We start from the raw sequence: 20946 nt of genomic DNA on the forward strand, positions 1-20946 counted from the left end.
TGATGCCAGTCACAGCTCTGTGCCCAACATTTGGGGTTTGCAGTTGTCTTGAGGGCTACAAGTGGAGCAAAATCTCCTTTGCAGGCTGGATCTCAGAGCAGCACTGAGGGGGTGGGGGGATGGAGCAGCATAACACTCAAGCTCTTTGTTTTGTTTTTTTTTTGTAAAATGTGGTGTTCTGTTTGTGTTTGGTTTTTTTTACTGTTTGTCAACAGCTTGCTCTTTGTATGGAGGGAGATTCTAATTTTCTCAAAACATTTAGTTTTGGACTTAACACAGCAGTGTTTGTAAATGCAGCACAGATTTTTTTGTATTTTCAGACTATAGTCACTGCTCAGTTAATTTGGTTTCAGCTGAAGGCAATGGGCCCTGGGAAAAGAGAAGCCCTTATAGATATTTGGCTGAACTGCTTGAAAATGGATTTAGGAATAGCTAATATGTGAGTTTCTTAGTAAAATGTTTTTTCTTAGAAATTTATCCCAAAGTAATGATGACAGCCTAGGTTAATGTGCTGTTTTCTGGGAGCTGGGCAGGCAGGCTGTGAATCTGCAGGGCTGGCTGAGAGCTCTGGAGGCAACTGGTGCAGGAAGCACATCAGGAAGTTGTCCTGGCTGTGATTCTTCAGCAAAATCAACAAATTCAAGTTTTTCTTCACCTGAAATAGAAGAATAAAAATACCAGCTCATGTTTGCTGTAATGGGGTTTGTTATTTTCTGGTGCACAGAGATGTTTTGAAAATGCCACATGATGATTACAAGACTGGACACACTTTCTAAAGTCAGGTCCTTCCCTAGAAAGGAAGGAACACTGTGATTACAGGACCAGGACATGGTGCACTGCAGCCTGAGCTGGGATATTTACTGCATTCCTTTCTCCACTGATCATCTCACCTTGCTGCCTTCTGTCTTCCCACTGCACTGGTACTCTTGCCAGGTTCCCATCAGCTGACTGCTCCTAAAGCCCCTGTCCCAGAGCTGATCCCGTAACGAGCAGCTCACTGTTACTGCCACCAACAGCTCTCTGGCTTTCCCCAGCTCTGTGACTCCTTCCCCAGCCCTGCCCTCAGCACCAGCTCCTGTTTTGCCCCACGCACGGTGCCCACGGCACCGAGTGCCCAGCCCGGTGTCCCGGGCTGTGTGTGCGCCGCAGCCGGGGCAGCCCCGGGGCTGCTCTGAACGCCCCAGGAGAGGGGCCCGGCAATGGCAGAGCCCAGGTTCGATGCTCCTGAGCCCGGAGCTGGCCCCTCACACACTCGGGGGACTCCTGATGGCCCAGAGTCACCTCTCAGCCATGAGCCACTTGGAGTGCCCTGGCTCGGGCTCTCCCGGGTATTCCCAGCTCCAGCCCAGCAAATGAGGAGCTTGGTATGCAGCTCAGACCTGCTCTCACTGCTGCCCTGCTGTTGATTTAGCTACTGGATCTTATTTCTGCCAAGTGATTAACGGTCTCGGGGATTGTTGCTGTTTCATTTCATCAGATATAGGTCTAAATATTTGTCAGACTCGAGAGCCTTTGCTTAGACTATATTATTTGAGGAGGCAATATATTAATACTGCTGAGGCAGTTAAAATTCATAGTTCTATAATTATCTATCTTATTTTTGAAAAGTGCATTCTGCGAAACTATTAGCAGAAAAAAAAAAAGAATTTCTATGTTTCTGTGTTTTACAATGGTTATTTATGAGCAAGGGGAAGATTTCAAAAAGCTCAACATATTTTCGATTAAAAATAAATTTCAACTAAAAACTTTGTTCTATAGTGTGCATGTCAAGTGCTGCTACCCTATGTGTAGAACACTGGAAATTATTACAAACAAGAGGGTAAAATGACTTAATTCTGCTTCGTGTTTCCTTTTCTTAGGCATAATGCAATTCCTGCAAATCCTTTCCTTCCTTTCTTCCTCTCCTTGTCTCTGTGCCTCCCCTTTAGACTGCATGTCTTTATTCTGGCTTGATTGATACCTGAGCAAGTGAGAAGTGGCTTTAATGAACTGTTAAGCATTTAACAGTGCCTTGGTACAGTGTAAAAAGAAGATGCAGATCCTGAAACAGGCAGGCAGATGCATACAAGTGGCTAAGGCTGAATGTGCATCGTCAACTTGGGGTTTTCTTGGATTTTATTTAAGGCTTACCCACGCAATTGTAGCTTCCCAAACACATTTTGCTGGAAATCTAACATACAAAAGAGGGTTGTGAAATGAAGTTTTGTTAGCAATATATGTTTCTGGCCTCGAGGGAGGTGGGGTATTTGGCCTAAAATTCCATTTTGGCAGCTTTTCGACACATTATATGCACGGTTTTTTGTTTTGTTCCTTTTGCACCGTGGGCTTCAAGACTCCAACCAATTAATTCTGGGAAAAAAAAAGCTTAATGTAGGCTACTCCTCAAGAAGGGGTCTATTTTAACATTCAGTAAACAGATAATCCATTAGGACAACAATATACATTGTGGCAAGTGCTATCCTAGGCTTTTTTTGTCAGCCCTTATTTATAGCCTTTTGATTCCGCTTCCCTCCTGGGGTGCAGTTTCAATCATTCTCCCTCCAATCTTTGTGCCCGTATTCATGGCAGGCTGAAAACAAAGTAAGAAAGAAGCTCGTACGCAGCGCTCCATTCGCGGCCAGTTCCTCCTCTATAGCCAGCAGCCGGTTGTATTTGGCCACCCTTTCTCCGCGGCAGAGACCTCCCAACTTGAGGAACCTGGCACCCAGGCCCACAGCCTGCAACGAGAGAGGGCCCGTGGTAAAATCAAACTCCTCACTCGGCCAAGTGAACTCATTCCCAAAAATGAAACACGGTGTCCTAAGGCTGATTTAGCACCCTCGTCCCTCCGCAGAGAAAAACGGGGAAATAAAACCTCTCCGTGAAAGATTTGCTGGATGCAAACAGTAATTTTCGCTGGCATATGAAGTGAAATTTTATTTGCAAAATATTAAATATAGTACTGTTAAGGAGATTTGTTTAAAATGTTGTTACTATGCAGGAATGTTATAAGTAACTCACAGTTTTTTATAAACTAATGCAAGCAAATGGATCATACACACTTTTGAATATACTCCCTGCTTTGGCAAATTTCCTCTGTGCTCTCTTTAAACTCAAAAGAATAAACACTCTCTGTGGGGGAAAAAAAAAAAAAAAAACATTCCCCTAGAAAAAGCCCATTTTGTAAAAATGCTGTTTCTTTCTCAAGCACAAAAAGGCTTTCTCCTTAAAAAATAGCACATGTTAAAAGCAGTATTTTTGCAATTCTGCAATTGAACAGCTTTCAATACTTACCAGATCCACGAGGCTCTCATCTGAAGATTCTCTCTCTGAACTTCCTAATATGGTAACACGTCTTTGACCTATATATAATGGGAGGGAACCCCTTCATTAGAGTATATTTTATATATTTGACCCAGAAATTGTTTGGATGTCTCATTCCTTTTTTATCCTTGGGCTATCCAAGCTTAAATACAAACAGGAGTAAACCCCACCTGATAAAAATGTAAACTGTTTTAGTCTGCTACATTAGCATTCTGTTTTATTTTCAGATGGATAAGGGAACATCTAACATCCTGTCCTGGTCTCTGCCTCTCACTGTCTGATCAGGCTGTGCTATTTATTTTAAATGTATTCCTCACTATAGCAATTATTTTTTTCTATTCAAAAAAGAATTTACCATCCTGCCTGAATGGAATCTTTTAGTTGCTATTTACTCTCTTCGATACGGCGATTCTGGGTGTTTTTAAGGAACAAGAAAAAAACTAACCTATATTAAATTTGTCCATCTATTCCTTAGGTATAAAAATGAATAAAGAAAATCTGATAGACAAAGACAAATCTAACATATGAAGCTGCACAGGTTCTTAATATTTACCACAAAGGCTCAATAATATGTAGTCAATAATCTATATAAATGCAATTTTAAACAGTTTGCACGTGTCTGAATTTTTAAATTATTAATGCTAGTATTATTCAAAATCGAGATGAATTGATCACATCTCTCGTATTTTCTTTAATTCTGATATCTAACTGCATGACACTCAGCTGCAGTGTCAAAGGGCACCCACGTTCAAAACATCCACAATGTATTAACTGACAGCAGCTGAAGCCTTGACTGCTGTTTTAAGGCCCTTGACAGGGATTTGTGAATCAAAACTTGAATTTCGGTTTCTTCTGACAAGTGCTTTCTAAATTAGAATTCACTTAATTAGAATAATTAAATGAAAACATGTCATATTTACAGGTGTGGCTTGCAGGGTTTGGTTTCAGCCTTTTCCCCCTCTACTCACCATCCAGAATTCCAGTAAGTTCTATGAGGTCTGACACCTTGGTTTGGTTAATGTATTTTAGGACAACACCACTGCACATTGCTATGTTTATGCTTTGGTCGGTTTTGAGTTTGGAAATTTGCGTGGCAGCATCTTCAGCAATCAGGTAACATTTGGAACCAAGGGCACAACAGATGCTACTCCACTGTTCGCTGTCCTGCACAAACAATTTGAGCAAACAACTGGAATTTAAAAAACTCAACTGAATGAAAACTCTAACTGAGGAAGCAAAAATTAAATAATAATCTGGGTTTAATCCTAAATATGCCCCTCATATAAACATATTACATTTTATACTGTATTTTAAATCTGCCTGCCTAAGAAAAACATGCCACTTGGATTTTCCTTGAGTTTTAAGATTTTGCTAGAAAACATAAATTTTAATCTGAAATTAATCCACTATCTGCAAAAAATATAGTTAAAATATTTAAATTTAATGAAGTGTAGGGGTCTGCTATTTTGATTTCCCTCTTGAAATTTACTTCATTTTGATGGAATATCAAATATTTTTTATTGTTTTATTCAAATGACTCATTTTTGTTTTAATATTTCAAGTGTCATAGTTGTTTGAACATAAAATAATGAATGGGAGACATAGACTCAATGGCAGGACCCATAGGGAACAGAATAATACAATGGTCTCTTTTCTAGCAAAGCTCCATTTTTCAGGGTCTTTGTTTCTTTTTTTTTTAATGCATTGTCCACAAGGTACATGGTCCAGGCTAAATAAAGGACAAGGATATGTAAAGAATTTTAAAGAAGAAATTTACTAATTAATTTTCTTGCTTTGTAGCCACAGAATGCAAAGTTCTCACATTAAAAACATGTCTACTTCATCATTCTGCCAGTGGTTATTCTTAGTCTGTGGATCATTTTTTTGTATTTATTTACTTGCAATCAACATTAGGTGCCATTCCTGTATGGATTTCAAGCCTGTGCATGAGAGAAAATGAAGTTTTTGACACCAGAACAAATGTTAAAATTTAAGCACCAAAGTGGTCTGGTGTCTGGCAACGAATTATTAAATTGGCACCAGAACTAATCTTCAAGGATCTAATTATCAGGGGCAAAGATGTGGCATGGCTAAACCTTGGAGATTTGGGAGGAGGAGGAGGAGGAGGAGGAGGAGGAGATGCATTTCCCTTAACTCTGTACTCTGCTCCCAACTGCACTTCACTGTGTGCTGTAATTCTCCTGCTGATTCTCATCTTGCACATATTTTCCTTCCTAAGAATTCACAAGGAAGTTTGCAGCCCGGGCAGGAGTGGGGAATGACCTGGTGTTTTGGAACATGGTAATTCAGAGAGTCAGACTGAAACAACACAGGGAGGCAAGGCTAACCAGAATGAGGTAATACTAAACACAGTTATGCAAAAAATGAACTTTTAAAGTTCCAGTTAAGGACAAAATGAGATGGATTTTGCAGTTCATCGGTTTTTTAGAATTATTCATGCAGGCACTGGCCAGACTCACAGAGCCAACATCACTTTGCTTCTCCTTTCAATCACAGTCTTTGTGTTTTGTTCATGAAAATGAACTCCCTGTATTTATTTTTAAGAAGATAAAGTGAAATTTGACACCAAAAGCAAATTTTGTATTAAGTTGTGCAACTGCAGAATCTCAGTCTACAACCGTAGGTTCTGCAGCAATTGAGTTTTTATTCTTTTTTTAACACATGGAAATTCAACCTCATGTATAAATGTGAATATTTAAGGTTATACAATCTCTTTTTTCCATCTATAGCTTGATAACATGCTTAATGTTTGTAGTTGATTGGCCACACTAATTAACTCCTCTAACTTTGATAACAGAGGTAAATGCAGGGTGTCTTACTCCCACTTGAAAAATTCTGCCGAGCATTTCTACCAGTGGCAGGACTTTGGTTATAAATATCCATCACAAAGAACTGCAGCAATAACATATTCTGGTGATTTTTTTGGCTGAATATACAACAATGTTCAAATGTTTGCTTCTCCAGCTTAATATAATATTGCATTACACATCAATTTTTTGTAATACACTTGAATTTTACAATTTCACTTTAAAATTTGAATAGTGTACATAAAGAGGAAAATGTAATCAAAATAACAGTGGTTTAGCAAGTAGAACCAGATAAAAAAAAAGCAAATTCTTGTAATTCTTTAAGGTATGTGTACTGACCATATTCAGTTAATGCCAGGATTTTCCATCAGAAAGTATGTAAAAAATACTGAAAAATTTGGATATTGCCAATAAAATATATTCAAAGAAATTGTCAGATGCATTTTCTAGTGATATTTTTGTGCTTAAAAACTTGAAAATCAGAAGCTTTGTATTTTACATGTTTTGTAAAAATGAGAAAAGGTCAGTGATATGCCACTGAACAGTACCACCAGTTTTTAAAGGACTGCACTGTGGTATCTTACCTCTTTTCTTAAGGGATCTATTAATGCAATAATAAAAGGAAAATTATTAATCATTTCCACATACATGGCAACCATTTCATCAGGACTTTTGAATGTTCCAGTGAGTATTTCGTATTTTCCTTTACCCTAGGAAGCAAAGTAAAAGCATGAAATACAGGGAAAGCAGGACCCTGAAAAGCAGAGTGTACACATCTCTGTAAAGGCAGTGGGCTGTGTGTGCTTCAATCAGGAGGCATTCACTCATCTGCCTCACTCTGTGTCTGAGTTGTCGGCACATTGTTACAGAAAACTCTGCCTAAAATGACACTGTGGGTTCCAGTGGGCTCCTGCCAAAGTCTCTGAACAATGCCACTGCCAAAGGAAGAGAGATCTATTTCAGCATTTTCTAGGCAACGCTGCCAGTTTGACACAATTACAGCATGAAGTTAGCAATATTTGACATTTTTATCGAATCTCATGTGAAAAAAAATCTCATTTTTCTCTTCCAAAGGAAAGGTGATTTTTTTTTTTTGCTCATTTTCATAAAGAAAATATTTCTGGGGCAAGGAGTGCACCTTCAGTGCCCAAAAGCAAGATACTGCCTTTCCCTGCTTCTTTCCCCTTTCAAAAAAAAAAAAAAAAAAAAATAGACTCATTTAAAACCAGTCTCATCATTCTGGGAAGCACAAACTGCAGCCTGGGAGGAATTTTAAGAGCACACTGTGAGACTGTGCCAGGATATTCACTGTTTTAGTGGATTTAGTGGATTTAACAGTAAGTTACAGAATTACTGGTAATTCAATAGATTTTGCACATTCTGGTTTAGGATACAGATATCACAGCCAGGAGAGCAACTGCTTTCATAAAAGATACTGGTAATGGAAGCTCTGGCACTACAGAACACCCAAACACACAAAAGCTCATGAGGTACTAAATGGAATTGGAAGTTTCTTTTTCTGCTTAGAGAAAAACCTGATTGATCTTGGAATAAGAGGCAAGAACTGTAAGACTTTGTCAGGAGATTAGATAGATAGATAGATAGATAGATAGATTGATTGATTTTGTCAAATAAAAACATTAAAAACATGAAGTTAAAAAATTAATGTTGATTCACAGTGAGATGGGCACTAATGGGTATATAAAGATACCATAGTAAAAATACAAGCATATGTTAGGATAGTTTGAAGAAAACAAGAGATGTAGCTTAATATAATGGAAAAACAATTGGATTCAGCCAGGATTTATAAATGCAGAGATAATTCTTTCTGCTTGCTTGATTGCAATCAAACAGAACTCCCTTTAAAAAGGGAGTTAGGAGCTTGTAGGTGAGTTTGCAACATAATAATAATGTTAACAAACAGCTACATTTATTTTAAAAGCCAAGAAAATCGAAATTGAAAAATAACTTACGTAATCCATTAATTCATGAGCAGCACAATTTATTGCTAAGTACATGTCTGTTCCCAGCTCCAGACCTATGTTGTTGCAAGCTCTTTGCAATTGGAGTAGCAGTTGTTCTAGACTATCATATCCTATTGTCAGGCAGCCTAAGTGTGATATTCTTTTTAAGGGTGGTGGCTGAAAGCAAAACAAAATAATCACTTTATTTACACACATATATATTATACATATTTATAAGGTCTCTTTCATTGTCATTTCAGTCTGCATTTAGTCATCAAATTACAGATTTGTTCTTAGAAATCTCCTTAGCAGCTGTAAGGACAATTCTCTAGGAAAGAGGGATTAGGAAAGTGCTAATGAGTAGAGAGCAATAGTCCTTGGAAGTAAGTCTAGTCATGCAGATCTCAGTCTTGTATGGCTAGCACTGGTTTAAAAAATGGTATTAAAGGCACTCTTAACAACCACTGGGTTGCCATAAATGCTGTGGTACTATGGACCAGCCCTTTTCCACAAAAACATATCCTCCACTTCTAAATAGCTTTTACTCATTAATCCTCAACTACGACATTGATATTGACTCTGGGGGGGAGAGGTGGGGTTCAAGAAACCTCAAGAATCTCCCAAGACTTCTAGAAGGAACAAATTTAATAGAGGGGAAATACCTCCAGCCCAGCTGCACGCAGTGTCTGCTTCAGGGACAGTACTGCTGGACATCAGCCACGTTTGCAAGTATTGAGCAAATATTTCATGTATTTCCTTCTGTTGTCAGTTTTTCTGTAGGTTTTCCAAACACCGATTTTTAACTGTGAACTCTGGGAATTTTGGATTATAAAGATGCACCAACAGACAGCAAAAGAGGCTGCAGTCTTTCTGCACTTCAGATAGAGGTTAAATCTGCAGTTTCATGTGCTTTTCAAGATGTCCATATGCTGTGCCCTGTTACATTCTATTAAAAGCATTGTTTATCTGTATATAAACACTTTTCTCTGTCTAGTTTTCCCTTCTTTAAACTAAGTAAGTTCTTCTTCACTGCCTACTTTGTAATTTCTCCTTTTTTTCCCCCTCACAAAAAAGTTCAAACTAACATGGTGCCTTTATCAGTTTTAAATTCAGTTTCACTACTTTCTCCTTTAGTTTTCTCCTACTGAAATAAATGGAACTTTTTTTTCAGAGAATCTAATGCATTGTTTCCTTGTGTGTATCTTACAGAAATGTTCTACCTTCTGATTGCAGTACATATTGTGGTACTTATATGGAAACTACCCACCAGGAAAACATTGGCCAGCATCTTAATGATGATGAGTTTTTTGTTGTTTTAGCAACAATAAAATAGGAAAGCTTTTGTTGATCCTTTCTTTTTTATACTTCACAACAGTAATGATTCTCACCTGGTAATATTTAAATCATCTCAGAATGAAGAGCAAAACCTGCATGGCATTTCCATCCCACTATTTGGAAAACTCACCAACAAACTACCAGTTTTTAAGGGATAAAAAAGATCATTTGAGCCATACAAAATAATGTCCTGTGCAATATTGTAAGTTCTGCCCTTTAGCTACTGGTTTGTATCTGCCATTATCAATAACCTCAGACTGGACCTGGGCACTGAAAGCAGCAGGACAAAGAGAGGAGTTATGCTCCCAGGATTAGGAAACAGCACAATCCACAAATCTAACAGGTAACAGTTTTATGGTCTGCATGATCAAAAGTTCTCTGCTGGTGCTACAGGCCTGTAAAATGCTCATTTGGATAAATTACCAGGATTTCTATATGAGAAAAATGATCAGATCCCAGAAATTTCCCTCTGTTTCCTCTACTGCCCCCGAAGGGAGGGTATAGTCAGAAGAATTTAAATTATTATGCAGCATATGAGCATTTGGAATATTTAAGTCTTGCCTTGACCTTTCCAAAATGGTGATGTAGATTAATGCTTCCTTTCTTAAGAACATTTTAAGTTCCCTGCTGCTCTTAATACCTTGTTGAAGGCTTAGAGTTAAAATCTCTTTTCTTACCGGAGTTTTTTGTGCTTTTCCTTTCCTACTGTCTGCTTGTGAACCAGGCTGTTGGAGTGAAAGAAGATAGAAATCAATTCCATGGAAAAATACAAAGAAAAGAGAAAAGAGAAAAGAGAAAGAAAAAAGAAAAGAAAAGAAAAGAAAAGAAAAGAAAAGAAAAGAAAAGAAAAGAAAAGAAAAGAAAAGAAAAGAAAAGAAAAGAAAAGAAAAGAAAAGAAAAGAAAAGAAAAGAAAAGAAAAGAAAAGAAAAGAAAAGAAAAGAAAAGAGAAAAGAAAAAAGATTTACTGAATTTTGGTCAAAAGAGACCAAATATTTCAGTTAGGGAATAGCTTTATTTAATAGCTTAATAATTTTGTGGTGGTCACTAATTTAAAATGTTTATTTCTATGTGGACATCTGTCCAACCATCATTTGTTTTTCAAGACATTCTCCAGCCCATCAAAAATACAGTGGATCTCAAAAATGATAATCTAGACTCTCTACTTGGAGAAACACACCAACATTGCTTTCCAGAAAGCACATGCACACACCAAGACTGACTTGCTGCTACAGCAGTAGTACCTGGAATAAAGTACTCTCTATGTGAGAGGTGTAGCAAGGTCAGAAAATGTATTGTACGTGGCCTCTGATACCATTCACTCCCAGTATCTTTCTTCAGGTAAACAGAAAGCCTTATGCTTAGAACAATGATTTGTTCTAAATTTTCTAATTTAGTATCACCAAATGACCAGTGTTTTATTCATCTGTCAGAGAAACACATCCTCTGTTCTGTGTCATGAACTTGTAACAGGCTAAGTGTTCCATGTGGATGTTTGAAATGATAAGAGTAGTAAAAAGATCAAATGAAGTACATCTCACTGTAAGAACACATTTTTTTATTGTACCCTTTTGCCTGGAAACTCCAGCATTCTTGTCATTTCTTTCTGAATATCCAGAACTCTTTCTATGCCCTGAAATTAAACAACAGTCAGCTTCACAAGAAAGTTATATTAATTCATTTTAGCAGCTTGAATCAGAAGAGAGACACTTATTTGAAATGCAAATTTAAATATAAAGTCTTCAAAAAAGCCCAAACCATTACAGACTCCTTAACACAATCTCACCATCCATAAAATGCAGTCATGTCCAACTATAAAGGGTTAGTAGCAGTGGAATGGGGAGGAATATTTGATTATGGGATGTCAAGGAAAGCAGTCTCCTCCCCAGAAGTAGCCCTTCAGACATCTAACAAGTAAAAAATATCTGGGTCTGCATTTATATCTAAGAAGTGGGAAGGTGATAATCCCTGTTCCCAATTGTGACTCTGCCTAAGACTTCCTAAACTCTGACAAGACTGAGTGCATTTACCTTCAGAATACTTCCAAGGAGCAGGGGAAAAAAAAAATCACTGCCTTGATTTTAAACATTGGGGAACACTCCCATTAAATGAATTAATTGCTTTTAATGCAAGGCTCTTTTTCCTCTTCAGTAGAGCTAATAAATGCTGAGTGTCAACATTGTAAAGGACATTTCAGATTTTCTCAAATTGTGCCAGTAAAGGAACACTGAAGGGGGCAGAAGTCAGTCACAGCTGGCAACAACACAGGACAAACAGCTTCGAGCTCTGCACTGCAGCAAACACCTTCCTCCTCTCCCACGGGCACTGGGAGGCATCCTGGCTTTGAATGGGGCAGAATTAGTGACCTTGTTAACAGCTCTGGGGGACAATCCAGAAAAGTTAAAGGAAAAGCAAAAAGAAAGAGAATCGAGCTCAGCTATTTGTTCAGGTCAGCAGCACACAAAGTAGAAATCACAGCCCTAATGGAGGCATCTTGTGCAGATACATTCTTTAATGCAACACATGGCTAAACAAAAAGAGAGAGGGCTGATCCCATCTGTCTCACCCATCCTTCTTGCTCTTTGTATTCCCTTCTAGTGTCACAATTTCATTTAAAAGCAACTTACTCCCAAATATTTCCTGCTTTCCTGTGAATTTGTTATGGGTTTTGTTGTTTTGTATGCTATATCAAACAACTGGTAATATCTATAATCTACTCATGCAAGATCTATTATTGTGTAACACAATTCCTTGACATCTTCATCAATGCACTGATTTTTCCTCTATACAAACATCCATTTTTAACTTAAGTCTTCATGATTCTTCTTTTAAATCATCTTTTTACTTAATATAATATTATTGGTGTTATAATTCTGCACTAATAGCTGTTAAAACTTTGGCCTTGTAAGCTAACAAAAGGTAAAAAATATCAGTTTGTAAGGACTATATACTTATGTACATATGTAGTTAGTGTGATGTCTAGAGAATACATTTATTTAAAAAAAAGGAAACAGTACCTGCTGGCGTGATAACTCAACTGGTGGTATAAGCATAACTTCTTTGACTAATTTCAGTTTTGTAGGTGAATTTTTTTCACAGTTCAACACAGTAACCATTGGGAGTGGTAGAGTCATTTCTTTAGGTGACCCCTGTAATTGAGAGTGCCAGGTGAAAATAAGAATGTAAAAATCAGAGTAATTTCTTATATATTTTTGTTATTGTACAGGGTTCAAAAATAGTGAACACAGGCAATGGTGTTAAGGTGTATTCCATGAGGCAAATTTAATAAAACTGTCACAACTGGCTGCAATAATGATGGTAATGGGATGAAATAAACCAAGTGACAAAAGCCACATGTACCTGATTGTGTTTCAGCAGTGCAGTATGCAAGTACAGTGAGACATGGCTGATGGTGGCCCCAGCCTTTGCTATGGCCAGTGATGTTCCCCCAATGGCCAAGCTGCCACGCAGCACTGGTTCAGCAGGTTCTGCAGGTGGGGAGGGATTCACTTCCACTGACACCTTCTTGCCTACAACACAGAGAGTAGTAGCTAAACATTTTCTTGCTTCTAAATATATGCTTGTGGATCAGAGTTACATGAGTAAATATGGTATTGTCATTTCAGTGTGTACTCAATGCACTAAAAATAATTTATTTTTTAAAACTTAATTTTGTCAGCTGTTTTATATGAAATGACCTTACAAGTAAGAAGAGTACCTGTCCTCACTCTGGTTTCAAATGCATTTCAAGTCTGTTTCTTTTGGAGATCTTTCAGTCACTGAAATATGTATTTTTATTTATCTGTGTTTGAATTTTATCATTTTTTCAGGCTCCTTTCAAAAGCATGTTTCCTTTATTGTGCTCCTCAAATGCTCAGATTTTGTATAAAAAAATGAAAGATAACATTATAACCTGATTGGGAGTACAAATATTTGATTTCTTCTAGTAATGGCTGTGAGAAAAAAATTCAAGCCTATTACAATTGGAATTCCCAAAGAGAAAACAGGTCTTTTAAATATTACACATTAAATTTTTATAATAATTTCTTTCCCTTTCAGATACAATAACAGTTCCCAGTACCATATTTATTGCCTATAGTGCTTACATGAACACTTACAGGGAGCACCTGCTGAAGCTGCAATAATTGATCTGATTCCCAAGAACCACTGCACTGGGGACTGTTTGATACTGGCTCCAAATAGTCAGGCACTGAGTCTAACAATAATATTATAGTCAATGCCACAATTACTGAAAACACATAATAAATGTATCAGCAAAAGCTTGACTCAAATATCAAATACACCACGATGATATCTGGATGGACCTGACAACTGCAGAAGTTAAATTTCAGGTGAAAGGTGAACTTACTGTGCACACATCCAACATATGAAGTGGGAGGTGTTTTACTGACAGTATATGATAGTTGCAACTAAACTGATAAGAAATAATAATCTGCCAAAATTTTCTGCCTGTCCAACAAATTACAACAACCCTTTGTCGTCTCAGTTTAATGTATAGATGGAGATAGCATATGGTGGTTTTTTCTTTGCTTTGTTTGGTTTTGGCTGTGTATTCTTACCTTGTTTTTCTAGTCTCACACCATTTTTTCCTTTTTCCTCTAGTAAGATGTTTGCTTACTTCCTTTTGCTCTGTGCTACCCCTCACTCCCATCTCACCCTTTTCTTTCTTTCTCTTTTGCCTTTCTCTGTATTTCCTCCTTTTCTCAGTGTTAGAAGGAAACTTTCCTTCCTCTTTCAATTGTTTTCACCTTCTATCTTAATTCTATTTCCTTTTTACTACTCAGTTCTGTGATTTCCTTTTCTTTCCTAATCATTTTCATTCTTCATTTGCATCCTCCTCCATTCTTATTCCTCACTATGAAGAATAATAACCTCCTGTCTAAACCAACTGTAAAACAAAGGCAGAAACTGTTCAACCAATGCATGTGAATGATGAGGAAACTCTATTTTCCCCTCCCTCATTTTACTGCAGAAACTGCTGTGATCAAAAAGGTCAGGAGAGAGTAACCAAACCTTTTGAACATGAGACAGGGTGTCTTTTAGGACCTTTATCAATATCTGTATTGCAGAAAATACTAAAATTAAATGAAGTAAAACCTGATTTTCCTCTGTTTTTTTGCTTAGGTGTTGAGGCTGAATAGTACGAAGGAGGGCCACGAGTGAATTTTGCTGCTTCTTCTTCTTCCCTTTTTTTTTTTTTCTTTTTGCTTTTCAATTTCCTTTTTTTCTTCTATCTTGTTTGCAAAATATTCACTGAGGGAGGATGCATAAAATTACTGGGTCAAAATTTTGTTAGACATGTGATAAATAGACAGATGTGATGCAGGCTAAAGAACATGCTAGGAAGTAGATAAAGTGCTTGTGTTTGTGCTTCTGCCATATGTTCCCTGTGTGAAGCTGGAGAAGTCCATACATTTATCACATCATTCTTTTTTGGTAGTCATCTGCAGCATGTAGTAAACAAAAAGGACCACAACGACCTCAAACCTTGGTACAAGCTTTGTAAACCACTCTGGTTTGAAGGTCAGCTCTGAGCAGACAGTCTGAGCATGAAGGATTTATTTCCTTTGCATGGGCACTAACAGATCCTGTCATAACTTCATGACCTCCATCAGCCTGGCCTGGGTTAAGACAGTAGGTGAGTTGAACACTGGCTATTGTGTGGCTGCAAACTCAGAGGTGGCTGACTTTCAATTACATGCATGAAGGGAAATCTTCACCCATGGAACACAGAAAGCCAATTCAGGCAAACTGAGTATGTGAGATACATAAAGTAGTCTAAACAATGCATTAAAATCTTACTTAGATCCACTTCCAACTGAGTTCTTATTCCCATTATCAATGTTTTCCCAAATCCATGTGGAAGGCAATTAGGCCTGTTTGCTACAGCCTGTGTTCAGTGTTGCAGCCCAAAACAGCATGCTTTTTATATCATAATTATGAAAAGCTGGCAATAATGTAGTGAAATGGGTCTTAGACAGATATTATATCCTAAAAACAGCTTTTTATAAAGTAGAAAACAATTAATATTAGATATGTCTTTCATTACAATACAAATTAATGGTGAATATTTCAAATATTCAAATGAAATCATTTTTATAACATGCAAGACCTACCCAAGCATCTTATCAGCTTGACACTGGTCAGCAGGGTCCAAGTCCCTTAACATTGTGTTCAGTGCTTCATTGACCCATTCCACAGCAGTATGAACAGAGTCATTTCTTTCTTTCTCATCAGCTTCAATTGTTTCAGGTAAAGCATTTTCAGGTATTTGAGAATGAGTAGCCATTACAGTGGAACAAATCCTCTGGAAAAAGAAAATCAACAAAAAAAAACCCACCAAAACCAAAACAATGTAAAAGGTTTAAAATACTATTTAATTTCTAACTTGGAAATGTCATCTGAAAGACTAAGAGGTATGTCCTTACCAACTCTACAAGTACATATCTCCAAACCTATTTGCTCCACTTGTCTTTTCTCATCCAGCACCTTCTTTTTAGGCTCTTATACTTTGGCAATTGCAGACATTATTCAAGCTTTTTGACCTAAAATTATAACTACATAGGCAAAACCCCTCTGACAGGTCTGCTTTATACACATATTATGCTATCAGAACAGAATGCAGTTATTTTAAGGACCATACAGTCATTAGGACACCTTTTATTGCAGCTGTTGGTAGCCTGTTGTACCATGATTCATCAGCATTCATGCTTAATGCCATCCCTCATGATCAATTACTTTTGTCTTAGATAATTCAGACCTATCTTTCTGTACTGATTAACAACAAATGATATTAAGAAAATTCACTTAAGGAAGACATAATTTATAAATTTCCCACAGTTGCCTGCACTAACAGTATTAACTTTATATCCTGTGAATATCTATGAGGTTACATGTAATTCAAGAATTAAGTGAACCAGAGTTCAACTGAGGGAAAGTAGAAATAATTACTCCACAATAGCTAGAGCTGCAAAGATGTAGTTTGAATATTTCAGGCTGGGGAAGAGATGAGCCATCAATTCTACACTGCAGGTACTAAATGAGTATATTTGACTTTACTGTCACCCTATTAGCTCAGTGTAAAAGAAGTGCCTCTATCTATACTGTTTTTCAGCTGTACTGTATTTTTCTGAAAGTGTCACACAAAAAGAAATATAAAGATCTGAAAATTAAAGAAAAAGGTGAAATGAAACTGAACATATAAGGTTAGTATGGAGTATAAGGAAAACCTACATGATCATCAAGATAGAAAAAAAAAATTAATATACAGAGATACACTATCAGATCCCACTCTCAAAATACTGTCTGATTCCTGGAAAATAAAGCTTTCATAGCTGCTGCCACTGTCTAACTTTTCACAACACTTTTTTTTCCAAGTTACAACACTCAACTGGGATTTATGTCTTGTCATAAAGATGTAAAATAAAACATTCCTTCGGATGTAAGAAGAATAGTTCTTCTCCCGGATATTGTCGTAGTAAAATAAATAAAACAAAAGAAGCAGTTCATACCTTCTCATAGTTTTTAACTGTACAGTATACTTCCACTTCTAATGTTGGCTGACCAACTCCATCAAGAACTTTTCTTCCAACTAATTTGCATATTACTGGGGCTTTTGAAAATTTAGAAAAGTAGTTAGCCTTAAATGAAAGAGAAAGAACTCAATTAAAAGTCAATTTCCAGGCAATGAGGCTTTTATTCCATGAAATACCTTACAATCAAGTCCACCACTAAACAAATCCATTACGGGTCTCTTCCAACCCAGGATATTCTATTATTCTATGATTTATGTGTTCCAGCAAGCTTTGAGCCCTGTGAGAAAGTGGAAACCATGACTTCTGGTAGGCAGAGTCCTCATTCTTCTTCCAACATGGTCTTTATTGGGCCTGATGAACTATCATAACTCAATATATTTGGGTTTGTGTTCATAGTTAATAAACAGTGATTTAATGATCTAATGTTGATTTAGAAAAAGGATTATGTTTTTACCTGAGGTTTCTACACACTTCATTACTAGTTTCATTATTTAATCTGGTAATTGGAGAGTCACCAAACCACAGGTTATCAAATGGGGGATGTACCGAACACTTAGGGCTACAAAGAAGAACATGCCAACTACCAAGCAAAGCAAGGAAAGGTGTTACCAGTTCCAGTCCCTTCCACTGATGATGGCAAAACACTTGGGAGATGGGAATCAGTGTAAGATGGAATGAAATATTTCCATTCCACAGCCACTCTCCCATCTAAGACCATACTAGAAATCTTTTTTCTTTTCAAGAGCTGCTCGCTATTTCTAGTATCGGCAATTCCGTATCGCCCCTAATGAAGTTTCATTCTGACTACTGTCAACAATACTTTGCCAAGTGGGAACAGATAAAATTGATCTGATTCTTGACCCTTCCAGTGGGGCCCATTTGCCTTTCATGAGCAGCTGCAGTGTGAACAGCACCCACTCTCCTGTCGCCGCTGGCCCGGGACTCATCACTGCTGAGCAGCACTTTTGTTAGGGACAAACAGCAGTCCATCTGTGCAATACTTTGTTTTTGTGTCGAGACGAGCAAGCAGCAGACGACAAGGAGCCCGGCTGCTGCGGACATGTACCGGCACAGCACCCAGCTGCCACGGGCCACAAACACAGAACCATGGCAATGCTTGCCCGGGCCAGGGGACAAACCACTGAACTGCCACCACAGAGACACTGAGCTCCCCGCTGCACCGCCTGGCTGAGGGCAAGGGCCGGGAGCGGGCACGGGCACGGCGGGCACCCACACGGCCCCTCCGCGGTGCCCCCCGCGGGACGCGGGGCCAGGAGAGGCCGCTCCGGCCCCTCCCGGCTGCTTCCCCGCCCCGCGCTACCAGCTCCCCGTAGAGATCCTCGGGGTGCAGCGGGAACAGGGCGTTCAGCGCGTCCTCCATCCGCTCCGCCACCCGGTGCCCTCGGTAATACTCAGCCGCCTCCCGCCGCAGCCGCCGCCGCTCGCTCGCCTCCATCGCGGGGCCGCGGCCGCTGCCGGGCAACGGGGCGAGGGAGCGCCCGCCCCTTCCCCCGCTCCCCGCCAGCCCCAGGGCGGGCCAGCGGCGCCTCAGGGCGCTCTGCTGGCGTTCCCCAGGCTCTGCTCCCTCGGGGAGCAGCCCGGGGTGGGGGCAGAGCTGGTTCGGTTTGGCCCGCTTTGGTTCCTCAGTGCCCCGCGGTGCCCGCACTTCGCTCAGAGCCCGCTCACCGCCTTCCGAGTCGGGACGCCCCGACCAAGCGTTCCTCGGTTTTAAAAGCCTTCGAGCAACAAAACTGTAAGATTATGGTCCTGAAAGAGGGACAGGCTGTGGTTTGGTAAATGTCTGGTGGAGACAACGCTGCAAAGCGCCCGCAGTAACTCCTACGTTTGAAAGCCCTCCATTTTCAATGAAAGGAAACATTTCGCGACCTAAATGATCATTTTTAGCCCGCAATTTCCTACAAAAACTTTCACTTTCTTACACTGTTCACTGGTAATTTTGTTGAAGTAACTGAAAATGGAGATACTTAAAAGCTGTTAGCTGCACACTTCCCCAGCTCTAAAATCAATATGTGTGGACCTTTGCTCATTGTGTGCTCACTTCTCCAGGTGGGGTGATAATGAAGAAAAATCCCTAAGGAATAATTTTCTTTTCCTTTCACATCCTTTAGAAATACTATGGTACCTCTCCAGAGATTTAAACCCTCTTTTTTTTTAAAGCTGTTTCCTCTGAAGAAGTTTCTAAAGTGACACTACCTGTTCCTTGAGGACAGTGGGTAGCGAATGCCTCATTAGATTTTCTTACTTCAGGAGGAGCTGATGTGGTGCGTGGCTGCTCCTTAGGGCACACAACTGCCTCAGGAGGGGCTTGTGCAGTCAGAGGCCAGGGTGGCAGTAGTCAAACAGTGCCAGATATTTGTCACATGCACAGGCTTGCTCCAGAAAGCTCCAGTTTAATTAAATGGTCCTGGAAGAACAGGCTTCTGGAGGTAAGTGGTGCTGGTGTGGTGGTCTCTGAGCACGATCTTACGCTGTGAAATACTACCCAGTGTGAGACCTGTGCCTTCTGATATGTTTAAGTGCATCTCTCTATCAGTTTCCCACCTTCTGCCCTTTCACAGGCTCTAAACAAAATGCACCATGAAGGAACATGTTGGGGATAAAAGGGAGACTAGGGAAAATGTCAGACTTCTCTGGAAGGGAGTGGGAAAACTGATTGCCTAGGATTATGAGGAAAGCTGATACACTCAGTGGCTGTTGTGCCTCTGTTCACTCCAAGTGCTGCAGCTGCACCACACTGGTAAAGGACTGAGAGACCAAAGGGGTAACAGTGTTGGTACCTGAGGGAAGAGTAACTGGTGCCATCTGCCTGTACCTGTGCAAAGCATTTGACATTGCCAGCACGACATCCTTTTCTCTAAACTGGAGAGATGGATTTGATGGATGGACCATTTGGTAGATAAAGAATTGGCAGGATGGTCACATGGAAAGGTTTGTGGTCAGTGGCTCAATGACCAAGGGGAGGGCATTGTCCGATGTCCAGTGACAAGAGTCGTCCTCAGGGGTCCGTGCTGGGACTGGGGCTCTTACCCATCTTTGTTGGTGACACTGACAGTGGGACTGAGACACACTCAAGTCTCAAACTCAAGTTTGCCAATGACCCTGAGATGACTGGTGCAGTCAGTGTGCTGGAGGGAAGGGGCATCCTCCAGAGGGTCCTGGACATGCTTGGGAAGTGGATCCATGTCAACCTTGTGAAGTTCCAAAAGGCAAGTGCAGGGTCCTGCACGTGGGTTGGGGCAATCCCAAGCACAAACACAGGCTGGACGGAGAATATGTTAGGACCAGATTAGGGAGAGATGTCTCTGCCCAAATGAAGCTACCAATGAGACCATATGATGACAACACACAGATTTTATTTAACATATATTTTATTAAGCTAGAAATATGTGAGAGAGAGATAGAAAGAAATAGGAAAGAGGTCGAGAGAGAGAGAAAAAGAGCAGAAGAAACTGTTAGAACTAGATGATCTCTCAGGTTCTTCCCAAACGAAACCATTCTGTGATGCTACCTGTAGCATGTGTGGATATGTATTTTAACTTGATAGTATTGTTATAATAATAATAATAAAAATTTTCTACTACTACTTTTTAATCTTCATCTGATTATTGTTATCCCTATTCTTCTTCTTCTTAGCATTTACTTCTACTACTATTTTTTTCTTCTACATCAACTTATATTTATCATTTATTCTTTTTATTTCTTTCCTTATCCTTATGCTGACCCTTACCCTTATCCTCCTCCCTTCTTGGTTTTGGAGGAGCATGTGCAAACGTGGCCTCAGCAGATGAGCCTGTGGGCTATGGCCTCCCCCAGGCTGAGCCTGGCCCAAGCTGATTTTCAGGACATCTCCTGGGTTTGGCCTTCTGGTAGATACATTCTTCTCCCTTAGTCGTGTTTCCTTGTCCCTAGACTAGAGGTAATTGAACAATAGTATCGTATCT

At 39.3% G+C, this 20946-nt stretch overlaps 1 protein-coding gene across 1 annotated transcript; it reads right to left on the reverse strand.

Moving 5' to 3' along the window:
• Positions 1-46: 46 nt before the first annotated feature.
• On the reverse strand, positions 47-18899 carry ENO4 (enolase 4). The gene is given in 16 exon segments (XM_053949369.1): positions 47-572; positions 575-655; positions 2600-2717; positions 3274-3341; positions 4272-4467; positions 6716-6841; positions 8105-8272; positions 10108-10155; positions 10996-11061; positions 12446-12577; positions 12789-12958; positions 14547-14638; positions 14640-14702; positions 15566-15756; positions 16961-17089; positions 18306-18899. Coding segments are annotated over 16 exon segments (1857 nt in total). The 5' UTR covers positions 18441-18899; the 3' UTR covers positions 47-498.
• Positions 18900-20946: the final 2047 nt, after the last annotated feature.

Source organism: Vidua chalybeata, chromosome 8 (genome assembly GCF_026979565.1).
Source record: "Vidua chalybeata isolate OUT-0048 chromosome 8, bVidCha1 merged haplotype, whole genome shotgun sequence".
NCBI lineage: Eukaryota > Metazoa > Chordata > Aves > Passeriformes > Viduidae > Vidua > Vidua chalybeata.